Source organism: Patella vulgata, chromosome 2 (assembly GCF_932274485.2).
Source record: "Patella vulgata chromosome 2, xgPatVulg1.2, whole genome shotgun sequence".
NCBI lineage: Eukaryota > Metazoa > Mollusca > Gastropoda > Patellidae > Patella > Patella vulgata.
Genome location: NC_065880.2, coordinates 4,299,548 through 4,325,130, shown reverse-complemented (window position 1 = coordinate 4,325,130; position 25,583 = coordinate 4,299,548). Strand labels below are relative to the sequence as shown.

At 39.8% G+C, this 25,583-nt stretch overlaps 1 protein-coding gene across 4 annotated transcripts; it reads right to left on the bottom strand.

Moving 5' to 3' along the window:
* Positions 1–682: 682 nt before the first annotated feature.
* Positions 683–24,856, bottom strand: LOC126811047 (ganglioside GM2 activator-like). 4 transcript variants are annotated; one of them, XR_007675360.2, is made up of 4 exons: positions 15,895–15,994; positions 14,840–15,041; positions 13,529–13,706; positions 12,104–12,207 (listed from the first exon to the last, which is right to left on the bottom strand). XR_007675360.2 is itself a non-coding variant. In XM_056099229.1 (4 exons), the coding sequence occupies exons 1-4, from the start codon at positions 24,838–24,840 to the stop codon at positions 12,118–12,120; spliced, it is 564 nt and encodes a 187-aa protein (XP_055955204.1). In that variant the 5' UTR covers positions 24,841–24,856; the 3' UTR covers positions 12,104–12,117. The 4 variants fall into 4 exon arrangements, 1 of the variants encoding a protein (XP_055955204.1); XM_056099229.1 differs by lacking the exons at positions 14,840–15,041; positions 15,895–15,994 and adding exons at positions 22,570–22,771; positions 24,747–24,856; XR_008786240.1 differs by lacking the exons at positions 12,104–12,207; positions 13,529–13,706; positions 14,840–15,041; positions 15,895–15,994 and adding exons at positions 683–823; positions 2,854–3,055; positions 3,909–4,022.
* Positions 24,857–25,583: the final 727 nt, after the last annotated feature.

The window sequence follows — 25,583 nt, the reverse complement described above, 5'->3', positions numbered from 1 at the left end:
TCTTTTATTTCAGTGTTACCTCTTCTTGCCAAAATCCTTGAGAGAACACGTTAGATGCTACAGATTTATGCTTTCCATTTCAAAGTTGTCCCCACACATTGCCGAATAATGGCAGAGCTTACATTGTTTAACATAATTTATTTGGTGTGGAGCATTTGGGTCATGAGAGAAAACGAACCCTCTTGGTATTCAGCATTCTACGACCATCCGCAAACACCGTGAATAAGATAGAGACCACAGGTTTAAACAGTTTCAGACAAGCATCGACCGTGTGGTGAGCGTATTTCCACACTGTCCAAGGCTATCATATAGCAGAGTTTATTTGTTTTGTTTTGTTTGTTTTTTTGTTGTTTTTTTTTGGGGGGGGGGGGTCTTGAATACCGTGACTTTAAGAGACATTCTGTGCAATTTAAACAAGTCTTGGCCCTGTCGAACCAGCTCCATGTCGCGTATGAACCTCTGGTTGACACGACAGCACGTTACCGGATGATAGAGCGTATGATCAAAAGCGCACGCGTCAGGCCACTCGGCTACCCATCCAAATCCCACACCAGTCAAATGACTTCAATGATAAACTACCTTTTACCAAGGGTAGATAACCGTAACAGGCTGCAGGGTATTCCAAGATGACAAATGAATACTTACAGTAGCCAGGAAACTCCATGCAGAATTAATGTTAGTGACTGTAAATGTACTTGGTGGAAGGTTGATCGCCAATGGGTTAAATGGACAGGTACATGGTAGACCATTATCAGATAATTGCTTGGGACACCCAGCGTCGTTTTTAAATACGTTCAAGAAATGGCATGGATCATCATAATGGCTGAAAAAATAAAGGAAATAGATAAGATATCTCCCTTGTCACCAGCGACGCACTGCACGAGGCCGGTTATAATCACATTTTATGGAATCCCCAATAACACTTGTCGCTTGACAGTATATGAAAGAGACAGCAACAGAAATATCGGGCTGTACTTATACCGACAAATCAAAACAAAATACTCAAAATTCGGAAAAAACACCGAAAAAATTTTTTTTATACGAATTACCGAAATACTATTCAAAATAAAACAAAAAACAATGGCGCTCAGTTGAAATACGTTTTTCTATAAAGGTGTGATTCAATTGAAGATTTAAAAGAATTTAAAATTTGGGTCATCAAAGTCTGAATTGTGTTTTGGAGTTCCACAAGGGTCCATCTTACGTTCCATACTGTTTACTATATACACTCTACCTGTAGAAGATTATTTGGGATTCCATCCACTGAACGCAGACAACCAAAATGTTTTCAATGCACTTTCAAGATGAATTGAAGATATTAAGTGCTGGATGACCAGTCATCTCTTGAAACTCAATGAAGACAAGACTGAATTTATAATAATATGTCCAAAATCATCACGTGTAAAATTAGAACAGTTTCAACTAACTATATGTGACTCAACAATCAATCCCAACACAAGCGCGCGAAACCTTGGTGTTGTATTTGGCTTACAATTTAAATTACAAACACATGTAAGTAATGTTTGCAGAACTGCTTACTTTTAAATACGAAATATCCATCAAATTAGAAAATATATCGATACGGACTCCACAAAACGTTTGATTCAGGCATTTGTCATATCTAGATTGGACTACTGTAATAGTCTCCTTTACGGTGTAAATCTACAGCGCGTACAGAACACTGCCACCAGACTTATCACTCACACAAATATCCCTGAACATATAACTCCCATTCTTAAGAGCTTACATTGGCTTCCAATTTGTGCTCGAATACATTTTAAATTATTAACTTTTGTTTTTAAAGCAATACACAATCTCGGCCCAGTTTACTTTCAAGATCTGTTCTTATTTTATCACCATCGCGTGCTTTAAGATCAACTATAGTTGGCAATGCCATCCAATTCAAGAACCAGGTATGGAAATGTGGTGTAGTTTTATGGAACAGACTTCCCATACACATCAAAAGATCCGAAACATTGAACATTTTTAAATCACAGCTAAAGACATCAATCTTCAAGCAAATATATGACTAGCGCTCTTGAGTAGTTTACTGGAAAGAATATTGCATTCTACAAATTCATAATTTATTGTATTATTATATTATTTATTTTGAATATGCTGTATATTCTCGGGTTGATACCGAAACAAAGACAATTACCTATTCTCCACAGTTTGTGAGACGCCCCCCGACACACACTAGTAATGTGTGCGTCCATGGCTCCATTTGAGTCCATCAACACGTCGAAATTATGCGTCGATCCTGTCGCCGAGACACGAACATCACCAATCTGGACATCAGTTGCAACTGTCCGATTACCGATATCCTTGAAGCGCAACGAAACCCATAGTACTTCTTTTTTCCGTCATTCAGGCTAACCCACAAATTCCAAACCGGGAACACAGTCCCTGAACACGAATGTCATGGTCTATGGTGTCGAAGGCAGCAGCCAAATCCAGCAGGATTAGAATGACATCATTAGGTCTACCAAGAGAATGCACAACGTAATTGTGCACTCGTAAGAGTGCAGTCTCCGTAGTATGACCCTCTCGATAGGCAGACTTAAATTTACCATATAAATTGTTAACTTTGAAATACATATGCAGTTGACAGAGAGCTAGCTCGATAGGCAGACTTAAATTTACTTTGTCAGAGACCTGACTTTCCCAGAAGTTTGGCACTGAATGGATAATTAGACAGAGGACGGTAACTCTTAAAAACGTCTTGATCGAGACCGATACTCTCTCTCTCTCTCTCTCTCTATCTCTCTCTCATCATTAGCCCAATCGGAGCAGACGGATAGGACGTTAAACACCATGTCATTTAGTTCTTATTTCAAATATTTACATACTCACCATGTTCCGACATCCTGGACGCATACGACTTTAGTAAATTGTCCAAGCAGTTCCTTCTCAAAAACAACGTCCATGTCGACGGCATTTTTAAGTTCATGGCTGAGTGAGCTGTTCAGTTCTACAACGGCTTTACCGGGTACTTGAAGTGGATTAGGGCTGATGCCAAATTTACTAATGGGGATCCATGTGTCCGCTGGATTAGCTTTGAGGATATGAAAATGAAATCAAATTTAGATGGGTGCAAGAAATCCGTCCGAATAAGTAATGCGCCCCCCCCCCCAACCAGTCCCCTCTGGGTTTCGATCTTGCCTTCGGCCGAGAAAGTACCTCTCAGGATTTGTCACCGGTAAGACATATGTCGAGTAATTCGTATGGTATAAAATTCGAGTGCTAGTGTACATGTTGACATGTTCGTTAAAGAACCTGACGGTTGTAATTCGACATTTCATTCAGCAATATTTACCCCTCGATGTAGGTAGTCGAGAGGGAGGGCGTATTTCCATAAATCACCTCCGCTCTGGGATCTTTATCGCTAAGAGTATCAGAAAATATGTACGCGCTTGTATATCATATTTATCTCTCTCCCAATTTTTGATATGGCGGAAAGTGTGAATATTAATGGTGATCTGCCTTCATTTGTGACTTTATGATTCCCCCCTCAATCAAGTAAGGGTGAGCGGGGGGGGGGGGGTATCCGAATAGTTATCAGAAGGTATGTATCAGAAGGTATGTCACTGAGTCAGCTGGCGTGGTTTCGATTCCCCGGTTGTACGTGACAAGGAGTAATATCGCGTGTCCAACCTCATGGGTTGTCTTCGGGTCCTCCTGTTTCCTCCCACTGCTAAAGACCCCTACGCGCAAGAAAATTATTGAAATAAAATTGAACCATATGTTAGTCCCGAAATGACCTAATCTGTGTCAAGTGGACGTTAAACCCTAGTTCTCTCTCTCTCTCTCTCTCTCTCTCTCTCTCTCTCTCACACACTCAGTCTAAACGCCGAGTAACGTGAACTGTCAAATGAAAATATTTTACAATCTTGTGGTTGAATACTTACAACAGTCTCTCCATTCTACAGCACCAGATGCCTGGAAACCTGGTCGTGCAGCGAAGGCGGTGGACAGGAAGGCAACTAGGATGAGAGCAAGCATGATGCAAGGTGTGCCAAAGAAATGATAAGATCACATTCAACCTGCATTTATACAAGTTACTCCATCTTATCAGATAAAAAGCAGACATGACGTGCACCAAATAAATATTCACTGGTATGGTTTTTATAAATGTAGATTATTGGAAACATACAGCTGATAAGTCTAATTTGCTAAATTAAGGATTTGCAACTCTGCACTTTTATTATTTTTGCCCAGTTCGGAGCAAAACAGTAGGTCGTTAAACCCCATTCCATTTCATTTGTTTTAGCATTTATTGCTACTGTATTCATCATATAGCAGAATGAGTGTAGCAGAGTGCTATAATTTTAGACAAGGGTTCTTAACCCTCGGCCGTTGAGTCACATCAGGGTCTCGATGTCCTTCCGTACGCCCGCAACCAAATGTCCAATGTTCTCCGAAATGAGATAAAAAAAACCGAGGTAGCTCAGTCAATAAGACGTTAGCTTGCGTTGGCCGATAAAGTTAAGCCTTACCCTAACCCTAATCCATAATCCTCGGTAACAATTACGTGCCCATACCCTGTTTACATCTCGTGGCCTTGGGGAATCTGCAGTTGGCCATGTGGAAGAGATCTAACCATGATTTATGGATCTTATATCCATGACGTAATTTCACTCAAGCAACAAGTGGAATTTAATATCATAATAACATGCCATTAAAGATACATTATGGAAGATTAGATAACGAGCTGGTGGTTCTCACTATAATGGTTAAAAACTAGATAATGTAAAGGGAATTTGCTGAAAATTTCAGTCAAATTGATCCACTCTGAACCAATATTTTATCGATTGGATATTAGGGCTAGCCTCGATCATCATTACTAAAGTTGGTACGATAAAAAAAACATTCTCGATCATCCTTTTTTTTATTTAAGTATGAATGAAAGTTGAGCAACAAATTGGATCCTAATCCAGTAAACATCACAGGCTAGCGATGTCATCGAGAGTTGACTATGGTCTGGAGAAGTTAATGAATACGTCTAATAAATAATTTACATAACATTTCAGGCTTAAAGAAAGACCTACAATAGGCAGATTTAGCTCTTGCATAATGTATGTTTAATTAAAATGTCCCAACATTCAGGGGGGGGGGGATCGCTGAATGGTTAGCACGTGCGCGCTGTATCATAAAGTCTGTCATTGAGTCAACTGGCGGGGTTTCGATTCCCCGGTTATACGTGACAATAACAATAAATAATAATAATAATAATGTACATTTGTAGAGCGCCAAATCCATCCAAAAGCATGCTCAAAGCGCAATGAGACAATAGTTATATACACTCTGAATAGAAAGTCTAATTCTCGTAGCATTCTCGAAATAAATGAGTCTTCAGCTGTGATTTGAAAGTAGTCAGAGTTTCACTGTTTCGGATTTTCGGTGGTAAATCATTCCACAATTTAGGAGAAACTACACTAAAACTTCTGTCACCGAAATGTTTCAGTTTTGAGTATGGAACGACAAGAGTGTTCTGGTAATAAGATCTCAAGAACCGATTTGGTTGATATACTGTTAGTAGTTCTGATAAATAGCTGGGTGCAAGATTTCGTAGACATTGATATGTGAGGCACAGAACCTTAAAGCTGATGCGAGCTGGAATTGGGAGCCAATGTAAGGATTTTAGAATAGGTGTTATGTGAGATGATGTTTTGGTTCGTAATATGATTTTGGCTGCTGCATTCTGTATTTACTGTAGTTTGTAGAGACTCGATTGATTGATCCCAGACAATAAACTGTTACAATAGTCTATTCTGGACAGAACTAGAGATTTGGCGGCATCAATCGTAATGAGATGTCGAATATCACTGATACGTCGCAATTATTTTAAAGAGACAAAATGATCGAGATTCGGTTCGTAGTTCGTGATATGGTGTTTAGAGAGAGAGAGAGAGAGAGAGAGGGAGAGAGAGAGAGATGGGGTTTAACGTCCACTCGGCATAAACCAGGTCATTTCGGGACTTAACACATGGTTCAATTTTATTTCAATAATTCGCTTGCGCGTAGGGATCTTTAGTATTTGGAGGAAACCGGAGGATCGGCAGAAAACCCACGAGGTTGGACAGGCGACCCAACTCCTTCTCACGTACAAACTGGAAATCGAAATCACGCCAGTAGACTCAATCACAGACCTTATGATACGGCGCGCACACGCTAAAGAATCAGCCATTCACCCCCACCCCCACTCCCGTTTTGAGGTTTAGACCAACCGTATCGCTGTATTAGTTGCTTTATTTCTATATCCAATGTACAAGCTTTAACATGAGGTCTCGGGTTCGCTATCGGTGTGACCGGGGATGTTCCTGATCAGTGGTGCAGTAGAGAGAACCGGAACAGAAACAGTGTCTAGTCGTTGGGATGGGGCGAAAAAAGGGGGTCCCGTGTACACATTGGCGTATACGTAAAATAACCCTTGACAGTTGGAATTCGATATAAAAGTGGATCGTGGTGTCGCTATCCGGACATAATTTCCCTCACAACACACGGTATGGCGTATACCCGTCTACATTGTCCCAGCCAGTGCAGTAAAGTAGGACACTAGACCCCATTTCATTTCCATTCCGATGTACCTAAAACTTTTTAATACTAGCTGAATTTAAAATCTCCGATAAATCAAACTTAAATTGATTCATAACATTTATCAAATTTAGACTATAATGCATACATAATACAGCAATATTTTACTGCCACGTGTTATTGACAATGTGTATATTTTACTGCTACGTGTTATTGACAATGTGTATATTATACTGCCACGTGTTGTTGACAATGTGTATATTATACTGCTACGTGTTATTGACAATGTGTATATTATACTGCCACGTGTTATTGACAATCTGTATATTATATGTGTGTTATATCATAAGATAAAGATGGCCTACATGGAATAGATACGGATGAGAACACGTGGTATGTAAGGCATATTTAATGAAGCAACGTAACCTTCTAGCAATAGAAACAATTCCTGAGATCTTAATATCCAGTTCCCCTCCTGTTCGACGGTATACAAAATTTTCTACAGTTTAAATAGACAGACTTTGAATAGGTGTCCTAGAAAAGCTTATATAATATGCAATACCGATATTCTGTGAACCTCTGAAATCCAAACATGTTAAAAAAAAAACAATTATATTGGATAACAATGCTCAGCAGAATATAACAATATCATCTCAACTCACACCTGTAATACATTTTATTACAAAATCAACATACAACGAACAGAACAAATGATTCAGAGGTTTCTTAAAGTTTAAGCATGGATGTTTACATAAGTTACAAGACACCCTCGGACTTTAGCAGAAGTTTTGTCTGTCATGGAGATTTTAATATGGTAATTTCCCTGAAAACAGAAAAACATCATTAATATATCAGAAAAATGTTGTTAATCATTTTTTGTTGTTGCAAATTTACCTTTAAAGAAGCTAAATCGCTAATATTTTGGACCTAGAAATTGGCACAAATGGGTCGCAACACATATAATAACGTAATATGAATTTATATAAACTGTTTTACATTCAATCGTGTCCGTTTTACTATGAATTGTCATCAGTTATGTTCGGCGAAATACGCCAGAAGTCTCAACCGCAAGTCAGTTTCTAGCGTCTGGTTATTCCAGTCAACACCGATATTATTTATTGCGCATGCTCTCTAAATAAGAACATGATATCACCGTTTGACATGACTTGTGGAATATGTCTAGCCTCATTCTTTGAGCACCTTGTTACAAATGGCGGTGAAACGCATTATGGTACACGATTCGTGTACCAATGGTAAAATGTTTATTTTGTCTTAATTATTGGATATCAGAAGCCCATCTTTTCCAGGTAAGATCACAAAACCAATGCTGATTTATATTGCCAAAAAATTCGTGTTTTCAATGTCGAAGATTTTGAATGATACTTTAAACATACATTATGCAAGAGCTTAATCTGCCTATTGCATGTCTTTCTTTAGGCTTGAAATGTTATCTAAATTATTAATTAGACATTTATAAACTTATCCAGACCATAATCAACTCTCGATGCCATCGCTAGCCTACAATATTTAGCGGATTGGAATACATTTTGTGCAGGGTGATTAAACTTAATAAAGGATAATCGAGACTTTTGTTTTATCGTAGTAATGATGATCGAGGCTAGCCTAAAATTCAAAAGTTAATATCTCGATTCAGAGTGGATCAATTTGACTGAAATTTTCAGCATATTCTTTTTATGCTATCTATTTTTTAACTATTATAGCGAGACCTGTCAACTCTTTATCTAATCTCTCATAATGTATCTTTGGTTATTTCAATTCTTTATTCAGAAATTGAAAATAGGCAGTGGACACACCTATAAATATGTAACTGTGCGCCACCGTTATGGTGTCAGCATTTCGATATACTCATCTCTATATTTCTTGCATGGGTTCGTGTCTTATAAAATTTATAGGCGATGGCCGAATGGTTAGTACGTGCGCGCTGTATCATAAGGTCTGTCATTGAGTCAACTGACGTGGTTTCGATTCCCCGGTTGTACGTGACAAGGATTAGGATCGCCTGTTATATTGATGCATACAAGTAGAATTTTGTATCATTCCGTAAATTTTCAAATTCCATTTCAAGTCGCATAGCACACACCCCTCGTCTCTCTAACCTATGAAAGGTCACAGAAAAGCTTCATAATATTTTTAAATGATGCAAGTAATTATGTCTACAATTATTTGCATTATTTAAAAAAAATGCAACCAGTTTTGGTGCAATAAGTGACAAATACTTACTGTGGCCAAGAAAGACCATGCTCCGGATACTGCAGCAACAGTGAATTTAGTAGGTGGAAGTCTGATCTGGGTTGGGTTAAAGGGACAGGTACATGGTAAACCATTATCAGCCAATTGTTTGGGACATCCGGCTGTACCTTTAAAGGTGTTCAAGAAGTGACATGGGTCATCGTAGTGGCTGTAAAAGTCAAAGGTCAAGGTCACCATTAACGATTTTCAGTAACTAAACATACAGTACGCAAGAGGTACATCTGCCTATTGCAGGTCTTTGTTTAGGCCTGAAATGTTATCTAAATTATTAATTAGACATTTATACACATTTATCAACTCTGTGCCATCAGTTAGCTGTGAGTTTGAACGGATACAATCGCCATTTAATAATTTAATTTAAAAATGCATGATCGAGACTTTTTTTATTATCGTAACAACGATAGAAATGATAATCGAGATTACGCTATTCTTCAAACGTTCATAACTTCACTTAGAATAAAGTAACTAGACTGAAATAAATTTGAATATATTCATTTTCCATTACCTAAACTATTATAAACTATTATAGCAAGAACGGTCAGTTCTTGATCTAAATGGCAGGGTTGGGTGGCCGATTGGTAAGAGCGTGCACGTTGTAGCATAAGGTCCTCATTAAGTCAACTTGGAGTATGGTCGCGTGTCCAACCTCGTTTGTTTTCTCTGTGTCTTCCGGTTTCCTCCACCCCTAAACACCCTATGCACAAGCGAATTATTGAAATAAAATTGAAACCTATGTTAGTCCCGAATGACCTAGTTTGTGACGATTGTACGTTAAACCCCATTTCTCTCTCTTTCTCTTTATATAAATGTTACATAATGCATCTTTAATTCGCCGTATTTGAAATATAAAGTATCCATACGCCAACGACCCATCGCAGTGTGGAAGCCACGGTGTCTCAGTGGGTGAGGCATTTGCTCACAAAGCAGGAAGGTTCCTGGTTCGATCATGGGATTTGTCATCGTGCGTTCCTCTTGTCAGTGATGCAGAACGGCTGGACGAAAATCCTGATTCGATCCTGGTTTTGACCGAGAAAGTTCCTTTGGATTTGTCATCGTGCATTCCTCTTGTCGCAGAATGACTGGACGAAAATCTGGAGTCCCTCGAACCTGCCTAAACCTTGCTGTCCGAGCAAGATGTTTTTATTATATCAAACAGCATATCGTCTTCAGTAGCTTAAGTAGAGGCAAAAGTGTAGGACGTTAAACTTCATTTCATTTCGTTTGATTCTAATCGCAGATAAAGCGGTAAGCAGTAGAAGGTTCCACCACAGCGTCTGTAAGATGAATATATAGCAGTCCAAATTGCGAAAAGAAATGAAATGAAATGGGGTTTAACGTCCTACTGTTTTGCTCCGAACCGGGCTAATGAAGACAGGCATACACCATACAGTGTGCTATGAGGGACATTTTGTCCGGACAGCGGCACTATGGCCTACTCTTATATCGAATTCCAACTGTCAAGGGATCTTTTACGTGCATGCCAAATGAGGCCCTGTGTTAGTTAAGTTATGGGACCCTTTGCATGGGCCCTGAACTTGGTAGGCCTGACATGCCTACACAAATAAAGCAGTAGTTAAAATATGACATGCTACCTGATCAATCATTATTTTCAACAAGTTTTAGGCACATTTATGAATAATATGGAAGGAAGATGACCCTCCCCCCTTCCCTCCCTGGCCAACGGACCACTGTGCTTAATCACACCGGTAAATCGGGTACTGTATGTCAGTCAGAGACTCATACGTGATAAGGAGTAGGCTCGCCTACAAAGTTTTTCTTCTGGTACTCTCAGCGATAAAGAGAGCTGAGCACAGGCGATTCTTTTTAAATATACGCCCTCTCCTCCGCACCTACTTAGAGGGTGGACAGTAACCTTACTGTTCTGTAATAACCGGGATATAAATGAATGGTGTCCGGACAGGCAGGCTACGACCTACTCGTATTTCGACCTAAAATCGTCAAGGGTTCTTTTGTGTGCATGCTAACATACCATACAATACGGATTGCTAGACAAGGTGTCTTACTACACACTCCTCCCTGCACTACTGATAAAATGCAACCACGCTGGAAGATCTTGAAATATTTTCTCGACTGAAGCCAAGATCGAACTCCAGAGGGAACGGGGCTGTATTACTTACCTGGGAGGTTTTCTTGCACCTATTGAAAATTGATTTCATTTTTATATCTTTTTTTAAAGCTAACCCAACTGACACATGAATCACCATTAAAAAATTTGACATCAGCCGTAAACAAATTCCTCTATTTAGCGATATGGTTGGGTACTGACGAGCGCACTCGAACGTGAATTGAAGGATACCGTCAACATATCGGGCGTTGGATTTGAGAAGAAGCTAGGAATATTTACTAAAATTATCTGTGTCGAGTTGTAACATGGTGAGTATATGTAACTCAAAATATTTGTAGACAAGAAATGAAATGGGGTTATCGAGTCCTTCTGCTCTTCTCCGACTGAGCTAATTACATTATATGGTTCGAAATGAGAACATTTTCCACCAATCATTGTTATTATTGGTAGTATCGGTTGAATGTTACATTGTACGTCGTATCTGCTGATCTGGGAATACAAACAAAGCGCAACAATGTAAAGCAATCGGCAGGACGATTTACCCAATACTACCCAATACTACCAAATACCACCCAATACTACCCAATGCTACAACATAATGGTGCCAAATGAGCATATTACTTGATTTTTTTTTCAAAAATAGACATATCGTGGGAAATGTACTTCAAATATGATTGAGGATATCCGTGATACTACTGTGTGCTAGCTAGGATAAATTCTGGTTAAGTTTAAACTCATAAGAATCGTATGGCTGAAGGAATCTTCGATTCTATTAGAAGCTCTCTGCTCAAGGTGGCTGTGTGTAAGACGCTTGGCTCGCTATCCTGGAGGTCAGGTGTTCGATCCCTGCATTGGCCGAGAAAGTTCATTCAGATTTTCCGACGTGGTGCCCCCTTGTCAGTGATGCTGGACGGAGGACCTGGCAAGAACAGCTGTCTAGTCGTCCGGATGGTACTAAAAACCGACGTAACGTGTACATATATTGACGTGCACGTAAAAGATCGCTTGACAGTTGGAATTCGATATAAGAGTAAGCCGTGGTGCAGCAGTCCGGGCAAAATTTCCCTCATAGCACACTGTATGGCGTATGCGCGTCTTCATTAACCCAGTTCGGAGCAGAATCTAGAACGTTAAACCCCATTTCATTTCATCTCTCTCTCCCCGTCCCATCTCTCTCGCCCTCTCTAACAGCTAAAATGAACCAAAAACAACAAATGCACCATATTTTATCTAGCAATATTTAAATATGCTTCAAGACACCCTCGAACAGTAGATGTGGCTTTCTCTGTCACAGTGACCTTAATGCGGTAGGTTCCCTGAAATAAAGTCATAGTTTTAGTATAACATTGGCAATAATTGATAATGGTATTTAAATTGGGAATTGTGATGACATTTTTTAAATCGGTCATTGTTGTCCAAGTTAGTTAAAATTTATATCGGTTTTTATTTATTTTGTACCGCCATCTTTATCTCGTTGTTAAACAAGTATAGTAATAATAATTATTGTATGGTTACCTTACATCTCTTAATCAAGTTCTTTTTATACTTTACATAGTAACATCAATACTAATATTAGAATGTGTGGGCGTATATAGTCTCCACCCTGTCGGTCCGTCCGTCAACAACTGGCTTGTGGACATGATGAAGGCTACAGATTATTGGCAGATTCTTTTCACATTTGGTTTGCAGAATTGTGGCCATGCTTTACGCGTCCTTTCTTACCAGAGTTATGCCCCCGTTTCAAACGACCATGTGAATGCGATAGGGGCCATTGACTATAAAGGATTTCTTCAAAATTTGGTGGGATGCATTTGGGTTTCAGATTTATCCCCCATTTGCTGAAAACCTTTTGAAGCAATACAGGCTAGTTTGGTTTGAACTTGTAGGTCATGAAGAGATGAACTCAATTTATATTCAGCGTTTTGCGACTTTCCGTTTCGAGGTTACCCCACTTTGCCGGTCACGAGGGGATTAGCCGTATCAATATTTAGTGTTTTATGATCTTTTATTTCAGTGTTACCTCTTCTTGCCAAAATCCTTGAGAGAACACGTTAGATGCTACAGATTTATGCTTTCCATTTCAAAGTTGTCCCCACACATTGCCGAATAATGGCAGAGCCTACATTGTTTAACATAATTTATTTGGTGTGGAGCATTTGGGTCATGAGAGAAAACGAACCCTATTGGTATTCAGCATTCTACGACCATCCGCAAACACCGTGAATAAGATAGAGACCACAGGTTTAAACAGTTTCAGACAAGCATCGACCGTGTGGTGAGCGTATTTCCACACTGTCCAAGGCTATCATATAGCAGAGTTTTTTTGTTTGTTTTTTTTTGGGGGGGGGGGCGGACGGGGGGTGTTTTGAATACCGTGACTTTAAGAGACATTCTGTGCAATTTAAACAAGTCTTGGCCCTGTTGAACCAGCTCCATGTCGCGTATGAACCTCTGGTTGACACGACAGCACGTTACCGGATGATAGAGCGTATGATCAAAAGCGCACGCGTCAGACCACTCGGCTACCCATCCAAATCCCACACCAGTCATATGACTTCAATGATAAACTACCTTTTACCAAGGGTAGATAACCGTAACAGGCTGCAGGGTATTCCAAGATGACAAATGAATACTTACAGTAGCCAGGAAACCCCATGCAGAATTAATTTTAGTGACTGTAAATGTACTTGGTGGAAGGTTGATCGCCAATGGGTTAAATGGACAGGTACATGGTAGACCATTATCAGATAATTGCTTGGGACACCCAGCGTCGGTTTTAAATACGTTCAAGAAATGGCATGGATCATCATAATGGCTGAAAAAATAAAGGAAATAGATAAGATATCTCCCTTGTCACCAGCGACATCGCGTGCTTTAAGATCAACTATAGTTGGCAATGCCATCCAATTCAAGAACCAGGTATGGAAATGTGGTGTAGTTTTATGGAACAGACTTCCCATACACATCAAAAGATCCGAAACATTGAACAGTTTTAAATCACAGCTAAAGACATCAATCTTCAAGCAAATATATGACTAGCGCTCTTGAGTAGTTTACTCGAAAGAATATTGCATTCTACAAATTCATAATTTATTGTATTATTATATTATTTATTTTGAATATGCTGTATATTCTCGGGTTGATACCGAAACAAAGACAATTACAATAGTCTAACCTTGAAGTCACAAATACATGAACCAGTTGTTTGGTAGTGGATTGATCGATAAGTTTCCCAAGTTTACCTATTCTCCACAGTTTGTGAGACGCCCCCCCGACACACACTAGTAATGTGTGCGTCCATGGCTTCATTTGAGTCCATCAACACGTCGAAATTATGCGCCGATCCTGTCGCCGAGACACGAACATCACCAATCTGGACATCAGTTGCAACTGTCCGATTACCGATATCCTTGAAGCGCAACGAAACCCATAGTACTTCTTTTTTCCGTCATTCAGGCTAACCCACAAATTCCAAACCGGGAACACAGTCCCTGAACACGAATGTCATGGTCTATGGTGTCGAAGGCAGCAGCCAAATCCAGCAGGATTAGAATGACATCATTAGGTCTACCAAGAGAATGCACAACGTAATTGTGCACTAGTAAGAGTGCAGTCTCCGTAATATGACCCTCTCGATAGGCAGACTTAAATTTACCATATCAATTGTTAACTTTGAAATACATATGCAGTTGACAGAGAGCTAGCTCGATAGGCAGACTTAAATTTACTTTGTCAGAGACCTGACTTTCCCAGAAGTTTGGCATTGAATGGATAATTAGACAGAGGACGGTAACTCTTAAAAACGTCTTGATCGAGACCGATACTCTCTCTCTCTCTCTCTCTCTCTCTCTATCTCTCTCTCTCTCATCATTCGCCCAATCGGAGCAGACGAATAGGACGTTAAACACCATGTCATTTAGTTCTTATTTCAAATATTTACATACTCACCATGTTCCGACATCCTTGACGCATACGAGTTTAGTAAATTGTCCAAGCAGTTCCTTCTCAAAAACAACGTCCATGTTGAGGACATTTTTAAGTTCATGGCTGAGTGAGCTTTTCAGTTCTACAACGGCTTTACCGGGTACTTGAAGTGGATTAGGGCTGATGCCGAATTTACTAATGGGGATCCATGTGTCCGCTGGATTAGCTTTAAGGATATGAAAATGAAATCAAATTTCGATGGGTGCAAGAAATCCGTCCGAATAAGTAATGCACCCCCCCCCCCCCCAACCAGTCCCCTCTGGGTTTCGATCTTGCCTTCGGCCGAGAAAGTACCTCTCAGGATTTGTCACCGGTAAGACATATGTCGAGTAATTCGTATGGTATAAAATTCGAGTGCTAGTGTACATGTTGACATGTTCGTTTAAGAACCTGACGGTTGTAATTCGACATTTCATTCAGCAAGATTTACCCCTCGATGTAGGTAGTCGAGAGGGAGGGCGTATTTCCATAAATCACCTCCGCTCTGGGATCTTTATCGCTAAGAGTATCAGAAAATATGTACGCGCTTGTATATCATATTTATCTCTCTCCCAATTTTTGATATGGCGGAAAGTGTGAATATTAATGGTGATCTGCCTTCATTTGTGACTTTATGATTCCCCCCTCAATCAAGTAAGGGTGAGGGGGGGTGTCCGAATAGTTATCAGAAGGTATGTATCAGAAGGTATGTCACTGAGTCAGCTGGCGTGGTTTCGATTCCCGGTTGTACGTGACAAGGCGTAAGATCGCGTGTCCAACCTCATGGGTTGTCTTCGGGTCCTCCTGTTTCCTCCCACTGCTAAAGACCCATACGCGCAAGAAAATTATTGAAATAAAATTGAAGCATATGTTAGTCCCGAAATGACCTAGTCTGTGTCAAGTGGACGTTAAACCCTAGTTCACTCTCACTATCTCTCTCTCTCTCTGTTTCTCTCTCTCTCACACACACTCAGTCCAAACGCCCAGTAACGTGAACTGTCAAATGAAAATATTTTACAATCTTGTGATTGAATACTTACAACAGTCTCTCCATTCTACAGCACCAGATGCCTGGAAACCTGGTCGTGCAGCGAAGGCGGTGGACAGGAAGGCAACTAGGATGAGAGCAAGCATGATGCAAGGTGTGCCAAAGAAATGATAAGATCACATTCAACCTGCATTTATACAAGTTACTCCATCTTATCAGATAAAAAGCAGACATGACGTGCACCAAATAAATATTCACTGGTATGGTTTTTATAAATGTAGATTATTGGAAACATACAGCTGATAAGTCTAATTTGCTAAATATAGGATTTGCTACTCTGCACTTTTATTATTTTTGCCCAGTTCGGAGCAAAACAGTAGGACGTTAAACCCCATTCCATTTCATTTGTTTTATCATTTAGTGCTACTGTATTCATCATATAGCAGAATGAGTGTAGTAGAGTGCTATAATTTTAGACAAGGGTTCTTAACCCTCGGCCGTTGAGTCACATCAGGGTCTCGATGTCCTTCCGTACGCCCGCGACCCAATCTCCAATGTTCTCCAAAATGAGATAAAAACCGAGGTAGCTCAGTCAATAAGACGTTAGTTTGCGTTGGCCGATAAAGTTAAGCCTTACCCTAACCCTAATCCATAATCCTCGGTAACAATTACGTGCCCATACCCTGTTTACATCTCGTGGCCTTGGGGAATCTGCAGTTGGCCATGTGGAAGAGATCTAACCATGATTTAAGGATCTTATATCCATGACGTAATTCCACTCAAGCAACAAGTGGAATTTAATATCATAATAACATATTCATCAGATGCCATTAAAGATACATTATGGAAGATTAGATAAACGAGCTGGTGGTTCTCACTATAATGGTTAAAAACTAGATAATGTAAAGGGAATTTGCTGAAAATTTCAGTCAAATTGATCCACTCTGAACCAATATTTTATCGATTGGATATTAGGGCTAGCCTCGATCATCATTACTAAAGTTGGTACGATAAAAAAACATTCTCGATCATCCTTTTTTTTATTTAAGTATGAATGAAAGTTGAGCAACAAATTGGATCCTAATCCAGTAAACATCACAGGCTAGCGATGTCATCGAGAGTTGACTATGGTCTGGAGAAGTTAATGAATACGTCTAATAAATAATTTACATAACATTTCAGGCTTAAAGAAAGACCTACAATAGGCAGATTTAGCTCTTGCATAATGTATGTTTAATTAAAATGTCCCAACATTCAGGGGGGGGGGGGATCGCTGAATGGTTAGCACGTGCGCGCTGTATCATAAAGTCTGTCATTGAGTCAACTGGCGGGGTTTCGATTCCCCGGTTATACGTGACAATAACAATAAATAATAATAATAATAATGTACATTTGTAGAGCGCCAAATCCATCCAAAAGCATGCTCAAAGCGCAATGAGACAATAGTTATATACACTCTGAATAGAAAGTCTAATTCTCGTAGCATTCTCGAAATAAATGAGTCTTCAGCTGTGATTTGAAAGTAGTCAGAGTTTCACTGTTTCGGATTTTCGGTGGTAAATCATTCCACAATTTAGGAGAAACTACACTAAAACTTCTGTCACCGAAATGTTTCAGTTTTGAGTATGGAACGACAAGAGTGTTCTGGTAATAAGATCTCAAGAACCGATTTGGTTGATATACTGTTAGTAGTTCTGATAAATAGCTGGGTGCAAGATTTCGTAGACATTGATATGTGAGGCACAGAACCTTAAAGCTGATGCGAGCTGGAATTGGGAGCCAATGTAAGGATTTTAGAATAGGTGTTATGTGAGATGATGTTTTGGTTCGTAATATGATTTTGGCTGCTGCATTCTGTATTTACTGTAGTTTGTAGAGACTCGATTGATTGATCCCAGACAATAAACTGTTACAATAGTCTATTCTGGACAGAACTAGAGATTTGGCGGCATCAATCGTAATGAGATGTCGAATATCACTGATACGTCGCAATTATTTTAAAGAGACAAAATGATCGAGATTCGGTTCGTAGTTCGTGATATGGTGTTTAGAGAGAGAGAGAGAGAGAGAGAGGGAGAGAGAGAGAGATGGGGTTTAACGTCCACTCGGCATAAACCAGGTCATTTCGGGACTTAACACATGGTTCAATTTTATTTCAATAATTCGCTTGCGCGTAGGGATCTTTAGTATTTGGAGGAAACCGGAGGATCGGCAGAAAACCCACGAGGTTGGACAGGCGACCCAACTCCTTCTCACGTACAAACTGGAAATCGAAATCACGCCAGTAGACTCAATCACAGACCTTATGATACGGCGCGCACACGCTAAAGAATCAGCCATTCACCCCCACCCCCACTCCCGTTTTGAGGTTTAGACCAACCGTATCGCTGTATTAGTTGCTTTATTTCTATATCCAATGTACAAGCTTTAACATGAGGTCTCGGGTTCGCTATCGGTGTGACCGGGGATGTTCCTGATCAGTGGTGCAGTAGAGAGAACCGGAACAGAAACAGTGTCTAGTCGTTGGGATGGGGCGAAAAAAGGGGGTCCCGTGTACACATTGGCGTATACGTAAAATAACCCTTGACAGTTGGAATTCGATATAAAAGTGGATCGTGGTGTCGCTATCCGGACATAATTTCCCTCACAACACACGGTATGGCGTATACCCGTCTACATTGTCCCAGCCAGTGCAGTAAAGTAGGACACTAGACCCCATTTCATTTCCATTCCGATGTACCTAAAACTTTTTAATACTAGCTGAATTTAAAATCTCCGATAAATCAAACTTAAATTGATTCATAACATTTATCAAATTTAGACTATAATGCATACATAATACAGCAATATTTTACTGCCACGTGTTATTGACAATGTGTATATTTTACTGCTACGTGTTATTGACAATGTGTATATTATACTGCCACGTGTTGTTGACAATGTGTATATTATACTGCTACGTGTTATTGACAATGTGTATATTATACTGCCACGTGTTATTGACAATCTGTATATTATATGTGTGTTATATCATAAGATAAAGATGGCCTACATGGAATAGATACGGATGAGAACACGTGGTATGTAAGGCATATTTAATGAAGCAACGTAACCTTCTAGCAATAGAAACAATTCCTGAGATCTTAATATCCAGTTCCCCTCCTGTTCGACGGTATACAAAATTTTCTACAGTTTAAATAGACAGACTTTGAATAGGTGTCCTAGAAAAGCTTATATAATATGCAATACCGATATTCTGTGAACCTCTGAAATCCAAACATGTTAAAAAAAAAACAATTATATTGGATAACAATGCTCAGCAGAATATAACAATATCATCTCAACTCACACCTGTAATACATTTTATTACAAAATCAACATACAACGAACAGAACAAATGATTCAGAGGTTTCTTAAAGTTTAAGCATGGATGTTTACATAAGTTTCAAGACACCCTCGGACTTTAGCAGAAGTTTTGTCTGTCATGGAGATTTTAATATGGTAATTTCCCTGAAAACAGAAAAACATCATTAATATATCAGAAAAATGTTGTTAATCATTTTTTGTTGTTGCAAATTTACCTTTAAAGAAGCTAAATCGCTAATATTTTGGACCTAGAAATTGGCACAAATGGGTCGCAACACATATAATAACGTAATATGAATTTATATAAACTGTTTTACATTCAATCGTGTCCGTTTTACTATGAATTGTCATCAGTTATGTTCGGCGAAATACGCCAGAAGTCTCAACCGCAAGTCAGTTTCTAGCGTCTGGTTATTCCAGTCAACACCGATATTATTTATTGCGCATGCTCTCTAAATAAGAACATGATATCACCGTTTGACATGACTTGTGGAATATGTCTAGCCTCATTCTTTGAGCACCTTGTTACAAATGGCGGTGAAACGCATTATGGTACACGATTCGTGTACCAATGGTAAAATGTTTATTTTGTCTTAATTATTGGATATCAGAAGCCCATCTTTTCCAGGTAAGATCACAAAACCAATGCTGATTTATATTGCCAAAAAATTCGTGTTTTCAATGTCGAAGATTTTGAATGATACTTTAAACATACATTATGCAAGAGCTTAATCTGCCTATTGCATGTCTTTCTTTAGGCTTGAAATGTTATCTAAATTATTAATTAGACATTTATAAACTTATCCAGACCATAATCAACTCTCGATGCCATCGCTAGCCTACAATATTTAGCGGATTGGAATACATTTTGTGCAGGGTGATTAAACTTAATAAAGGATAATCGAGACTTTTGTTTTATCGTAGTAATGATGATCGAGGCTAGCCTAAAATTCAAAAGTTAATATCTCGATTCAGAGTGGATCAATTTGACTGAAATTTTCAGCATATTCTTTTTATGCTATCTATTTTTTAACTATTATAGCGAGACCTGTCAACTCTTTATCTAATATCTCATAATGTATCTTTGGTTATTTCAATTCTTTATTCAGAAATTGAAAATAGGCAGTGGACACACCTATAAATATGTAACTGTGCGCCACCGTTATGGTGTCAGCATTTCGATATACTCATCTCTATATTTCTTGCATGGGTTCGTGTCTTATAAAATTTATAGGCGATGGCCGAATGGTTAGTACGTGCGCGCTGTATCATAAGGTCTGTCATTGAGTCAACTGACGTGGTTTTGATTCCCCGGTTGTACGTGACAAGGATTAGGATCGCCTGTTATATTGATGCATACAAGTAGAATTTTGTATCATTCCGTAAATTTTCAAATTCCATTTCAAGTCGCATAGCACACACCCCTCGTCTCTCTAACCTATGAAAGGTCACAGAAAAGCTTCATAATATTTTTAAATGATGCAAGTAATTATGTCTACAATTATTTGCATTATTTAAAAAAAATGCAACCAGTTTTGGTGCAATAAGTGACAAATACTTACTGTGGCCAAGAAAGACCATGCTCCGGATACTGCAGCAACAGTGAATTTAGTAGGTGGAAGTCTGATCTGGGTTGGGTTAAAGGGACAGGTACATGGTAAACCATTATCAGCCAATTGTTTGGGACATCCGGCTGTACCTTTAAAGGTGTTCAAGAAGTGACATGGGTCATCGTAGTGGCTGTAAAAGTCAAAGGTCAAGGTCACCATTAACGATTTTCAGTAACTAAACATACAGTACGCAAGAGGTACATCTGCCTATTGCAGGTCTTTGTTTAGGCCTGAAATGTTATCTAAATTATTAATTAGACATTTATACACATTTATCAACTCTGTGCCATCAGTTAGCTGTGAGTTTGAACGGACACAATCGCCATTTAATAATTTAATTTAAAAATGCATGATCGAGACTTTGCTTATTATCGTAACAACGATAGAAATGATAATCGAGATTACGCTATTCTTCAAACGTTCATAACTTCACTTAGAATAAAGTAACTAGACTGAAATAAACTATTATAGCAAGAACGGTCAGTTCTTGATCTAAATGGCAGGGTTGGGTGGCCGATTGGTTAGAGCGTGCACGTTGTAGCATAAGGTCCTCATTAAGTCAACTTGGAGTATGGTCGCGTGTCCAACCTCGTTTGTTTTCTCTGTGTCTTCCGGTTTCCTCCAGCCCTAAACACCCTACGCACAAGCGAATTATTGAAATAAAATTGAAACCTATGTTAGTCCCGAATGACCTAGTTTGTGACGATTGTACGTTAAACCCCATTTCTCTCTCTTTCTCTTTATATAAATGTTACATAATGCATCTTTAATTCGCCGTATTTGAAATATAAAGTATCCATACGCCAACGACCCATCGCAGTGTGGAAGCCACGGTGTCTCAGTGGGTGAGGCATTTGCTCACAAAGCAGGAAGGTTCCTGGTTCGATCCTGGGATTTGTCATCGTGCGTTCCTCTTGTCAGTGATGCAGAACGGCTGGACGAAAATTCTGATTCGATCCTGGTTTCGACCGAGAAAGTTCCTTTGGATTTGTCATCGTGCATTCCTCTTGTCGCAGAATGACTGGACGAAAATCTGGAGTCCCTCGAACCTGCCTAAACCTTGCTGTCCGAGCAAGATGTTTTTATTATATCAAACAGCATATCGTATGATCGTCTTCAGTAGCTTAAGTAGAGGCAAAAGTGTAGGACATTAAACTTCATTTCATTTCGTTTGATTCTAATCGCAGATAAAGCGGTAAGCAGTAGAAGGTTCCACCACAGCGTCTGTAAGATGAATATATAGCAGTCCAAATTGCGAAATGAAATGAAATGAAATGGGGTTTAACGTCCTACTGTTTTGCTCCGAACCGGGCTAATGAAGACAGGCATACACCATACAGTGTGCTATGAGGGACATTTTGTCCGGACAGCGGCACTATGGCCTACTCTTATATCGAATTCCAACTGTCAAGGGATCTTTTACGTGCATGCCAATGTGTGCACGGGGCATCTGCTTTTCGTACCATCCGAACGACTATACAGCTGTCCATGTCAGGCCCTCCGTCCTGCATCACTGGCAAGGCAGAACAACGTCGGAAATCGGGATGTGACAATGCATCTGGATGAAATTTCTCGGCCAATTCAGAGATCGAACACCCGACCTCCAGGCTAGCGAGCCAGCGTCTTACCCACTTAGCCAAGCCCAAATTGCATTTGGGGAACCACCACCGACTCAATAACCAAGAGGCCGTGGGTTCGATCCCTGTATTGGTTTACAACATTCATCCAGCTAGGTTTTCCGGGGAACTTACCATGTTCCGACATTCTTGACGCAGACTATTTTAGTGAATTGTCCGAGCAGTTCCTTCTCAATAACAACATCCATACCGACGGCATCCTTCAGCAGATGACTGAGATCACTGTTCAGTTCAACGACCATATCACCGGGAAGTGGGATTGGCTTAGGGGAGATGTCAAATTTGCTGATGGAGACCCATGAGTCGGCTGAATTAGCTGAAACGATATAAGAAAATGTGTAAAGACAAGTCACACAGCTGGTGCTAAGAGGTTAGCGATATTCAATGGAGATACCAAATGTGCTGATGGAGACCCAAGAGTCGAGTGAATTAGCTGAAATATTTAAGAATATACGTAAAAACAAGCACAACAGCTGGTCCGAAGAGGAACTGGATTGAGGGATATTTACTGATGGACACCCATCAGTGAGCCGAATTAGATGAATATGTTTATATAGTTGCAATAGCTGGTACCGATGGTTTATGTTAACCCGAAGCCAAAATTCCTCGGTGGGGATGATGTTGGATGTAAGTGGTGGTTTGTGCTAACCTGAAACCAAAATTCCACGGTAGGGATAGTGCTGGATGGCAAACTAGTCCAGGCGGTAAGCGACAAATAAATGGCTTTGGGGAGAGTCATGTTTCGGCTGAATTAGCTGACACCATAAACTAATATTTGTAAATACAAGCAACACAGATGGTCCTAACTGGTGGTTTGTGTAAACGGATGACTAACCAGTCTGGTTTTCTCTTTTTGGGGAATCTGTATTGATAATCGAGACGCTGTTGATTTCACCTGATGTGAATTTGTCGCCTGACATGGTGTGTGTTGAATAACGGATTGTTGAATGTGAAAGACCATGTGGTCAGCCATAAGATAGCTGAACTATAGCTTTATCTTTGCATAAACGGGTTTTATATCAAGAACCAACCAATTTGATTAAAATACAGATATATATTTCGTTTCGTTTTTTTATACTTTCGATGGCCTACACTGCATGACGATCTGACCGGTTGTAATAAAAGGTCGCGTCAGATGTCGTACGAACGGTTTTGACCCTATGACGTCAGAGATTGATTAATCAATCAGCGTTGACGTTTTTAGTGGTTTACCCACAGTTCCGTGCATCGCACGCCAAGAAGTCGCCGTAACAGATGGTTTCATTGGCTAATCCCTCAAGCCAACCAGAATGCTGGTTATATAACAATTCTTCCAGATCTTAGTGTAGTAAAGGCAAATAAAATGAAATTTTGAACTATAAAAAACGACACGAAATAGGATCTGTGTTTTAATCAGATTGTATGAAGTATATTCCGTTAATAGTTTCCACACATCTGTTTTAAAACGGTCTAGAAATATTCAGTTAAATCTTAAAAATAGGGAGGTCATTGCTGGGGTCGGGTAATCTATTGCTTGTGGTTTATATGACATGATATTTCATTGAATCGGGGGGGGGGGGGGGGTGGCCATAAGGTTTGCAATTGATGCAATTAAGTCAATTGGCGTAGTTTCGGTTCCCCGGTTGTACGTAACAAGGAGTAAGCTCGCCTGTACAACCTCGTGAGTTTTCTCCGGGTCCTCCGGGTTCATCCCACTGCTAAAGGCCCCTACGCGCAAGCGAATTATTGAACCATATGTTAGTGCAGAAATGACTATGGAATATGTCTAGCCTCGTTCTTTGCGTCCCTTGTCACAAATGACGCTCAAACGCATTATGGTACACGATTCGTAAACCAGTGGTAAACTGTTTATTTGTCTTTAAAGGACAATATTGGTGCCAGTCATTATCACATGTGATAGAACTCGTTAAACACGTCCCACATATAATTTTAACACGGAGATCGTTGCTACGATAGATGCGTTATGAACATTTCAAGAAAGGGAAGAGACGAGAACGCACGACCGAAGTGACTGACCGAAGTGACGAGTGATTACAGATACACGGGCGAATTTCTGCTCACTAATAATTCCTTCGAAGGCCAAAGGTTGTTATGTGAGGCCGTGAGAGGATATCTGATAATTCAAACAACGTAATTGAATGTTTAAATAGTCAACAAACAAAATGGCGTCAATCGGAGAAAAACATCTGTCGGTAGACGCTAAAACAAAGTCTGTACGACCACGGGAACTGGTAGAGGTACGTTAATGAAATAGAAGTAAGTTCCTAATATCATACGCCTAATATACATACCACAGTCCCTCCATTCTAAGTTACCGGATCCGATAAAACCTGGTCGAACGGCCAAGGTGGTGGAGAGAAAAGCGACTAGGATGAGAGCCAGCATGATGTTGACCTGAGGTGCGTCTAGGGAATGATAAGAACAGCTATGGATAGCCTATTTTTATACATCTAAGTCATTCTTATCGCCAAAATGGTGACAAATAGCCAAAATGACGTACAAAGGGGCGCGGTCAGATTGGACCTCTGTCTTGTACTTCATACTTCGAGAATAGACCTCGGCCCTAAATGGCCGCCATATCCAAAAATGAGTATACTGTTTTGTAATGCGATTATACTGCCACTTTGACCGCCTAGGTCTGATACTAGTCAGAAGGCTGGTTTATCGTGAGTAATATCAAACCAAAAGAGAGAGAGAGCGCGAGAGAGAGGGATGGGCTTTAACGTCCACTCGACACAAACTAGGTAATTTCTGGACTAACACATTGTTCAATTTTATATTAATAATTCGCTTGAGCGTAGGGGTCTTTAGTAGTGGGAGAAAACAGGAGGACCAGGAGATAACCCACGAGGTTGGACAGGCGACCCTACTCCTTGTCACGTACAAACGGGGTATCGAAACCACACCAGTTGACTCAATGACAGATCTTATGATACAGCACGCACGTGCTAACCATTCCGCCATCCAACCCCCCTCAAACCTTAAGAACACAATAATTAATATAATAGCAAATTGTGGCCCTTAATTGGCCTAAATTCAATAGAAAAGCATTGAGATATTTGACTGAAGGTTTGCACGTTGCACTATATAACGGAAATACAGACTAATTTTGTGTTTCGTGGCATCCC

Excerpts from the sequence above, each read along its gene's own strand:
- LOC126811047 (XM_056099229.1), bottom strand. The coding sequence starts at position 24,840 with ATGCTGGCTCTCATCCTAGTCGCTTTTCTCTCCACCACCTTGGCCGTT. Across the intron at positions 22,772-24,746 it reads CTTAGAATGGAGGGACTGTG|CTAATTCAGCCGACTCATGG; the intron begins GTATGTATATTA and ends ATATCGTTTCAG. Across the intron at positions 12,208-13,528 it reads CATGGGGTTTCCTGGCTACT|GGAACCTACCGCATTAAGGT; the intron begins GTAAGTATTCAT and ends ACTTTATTTCAG.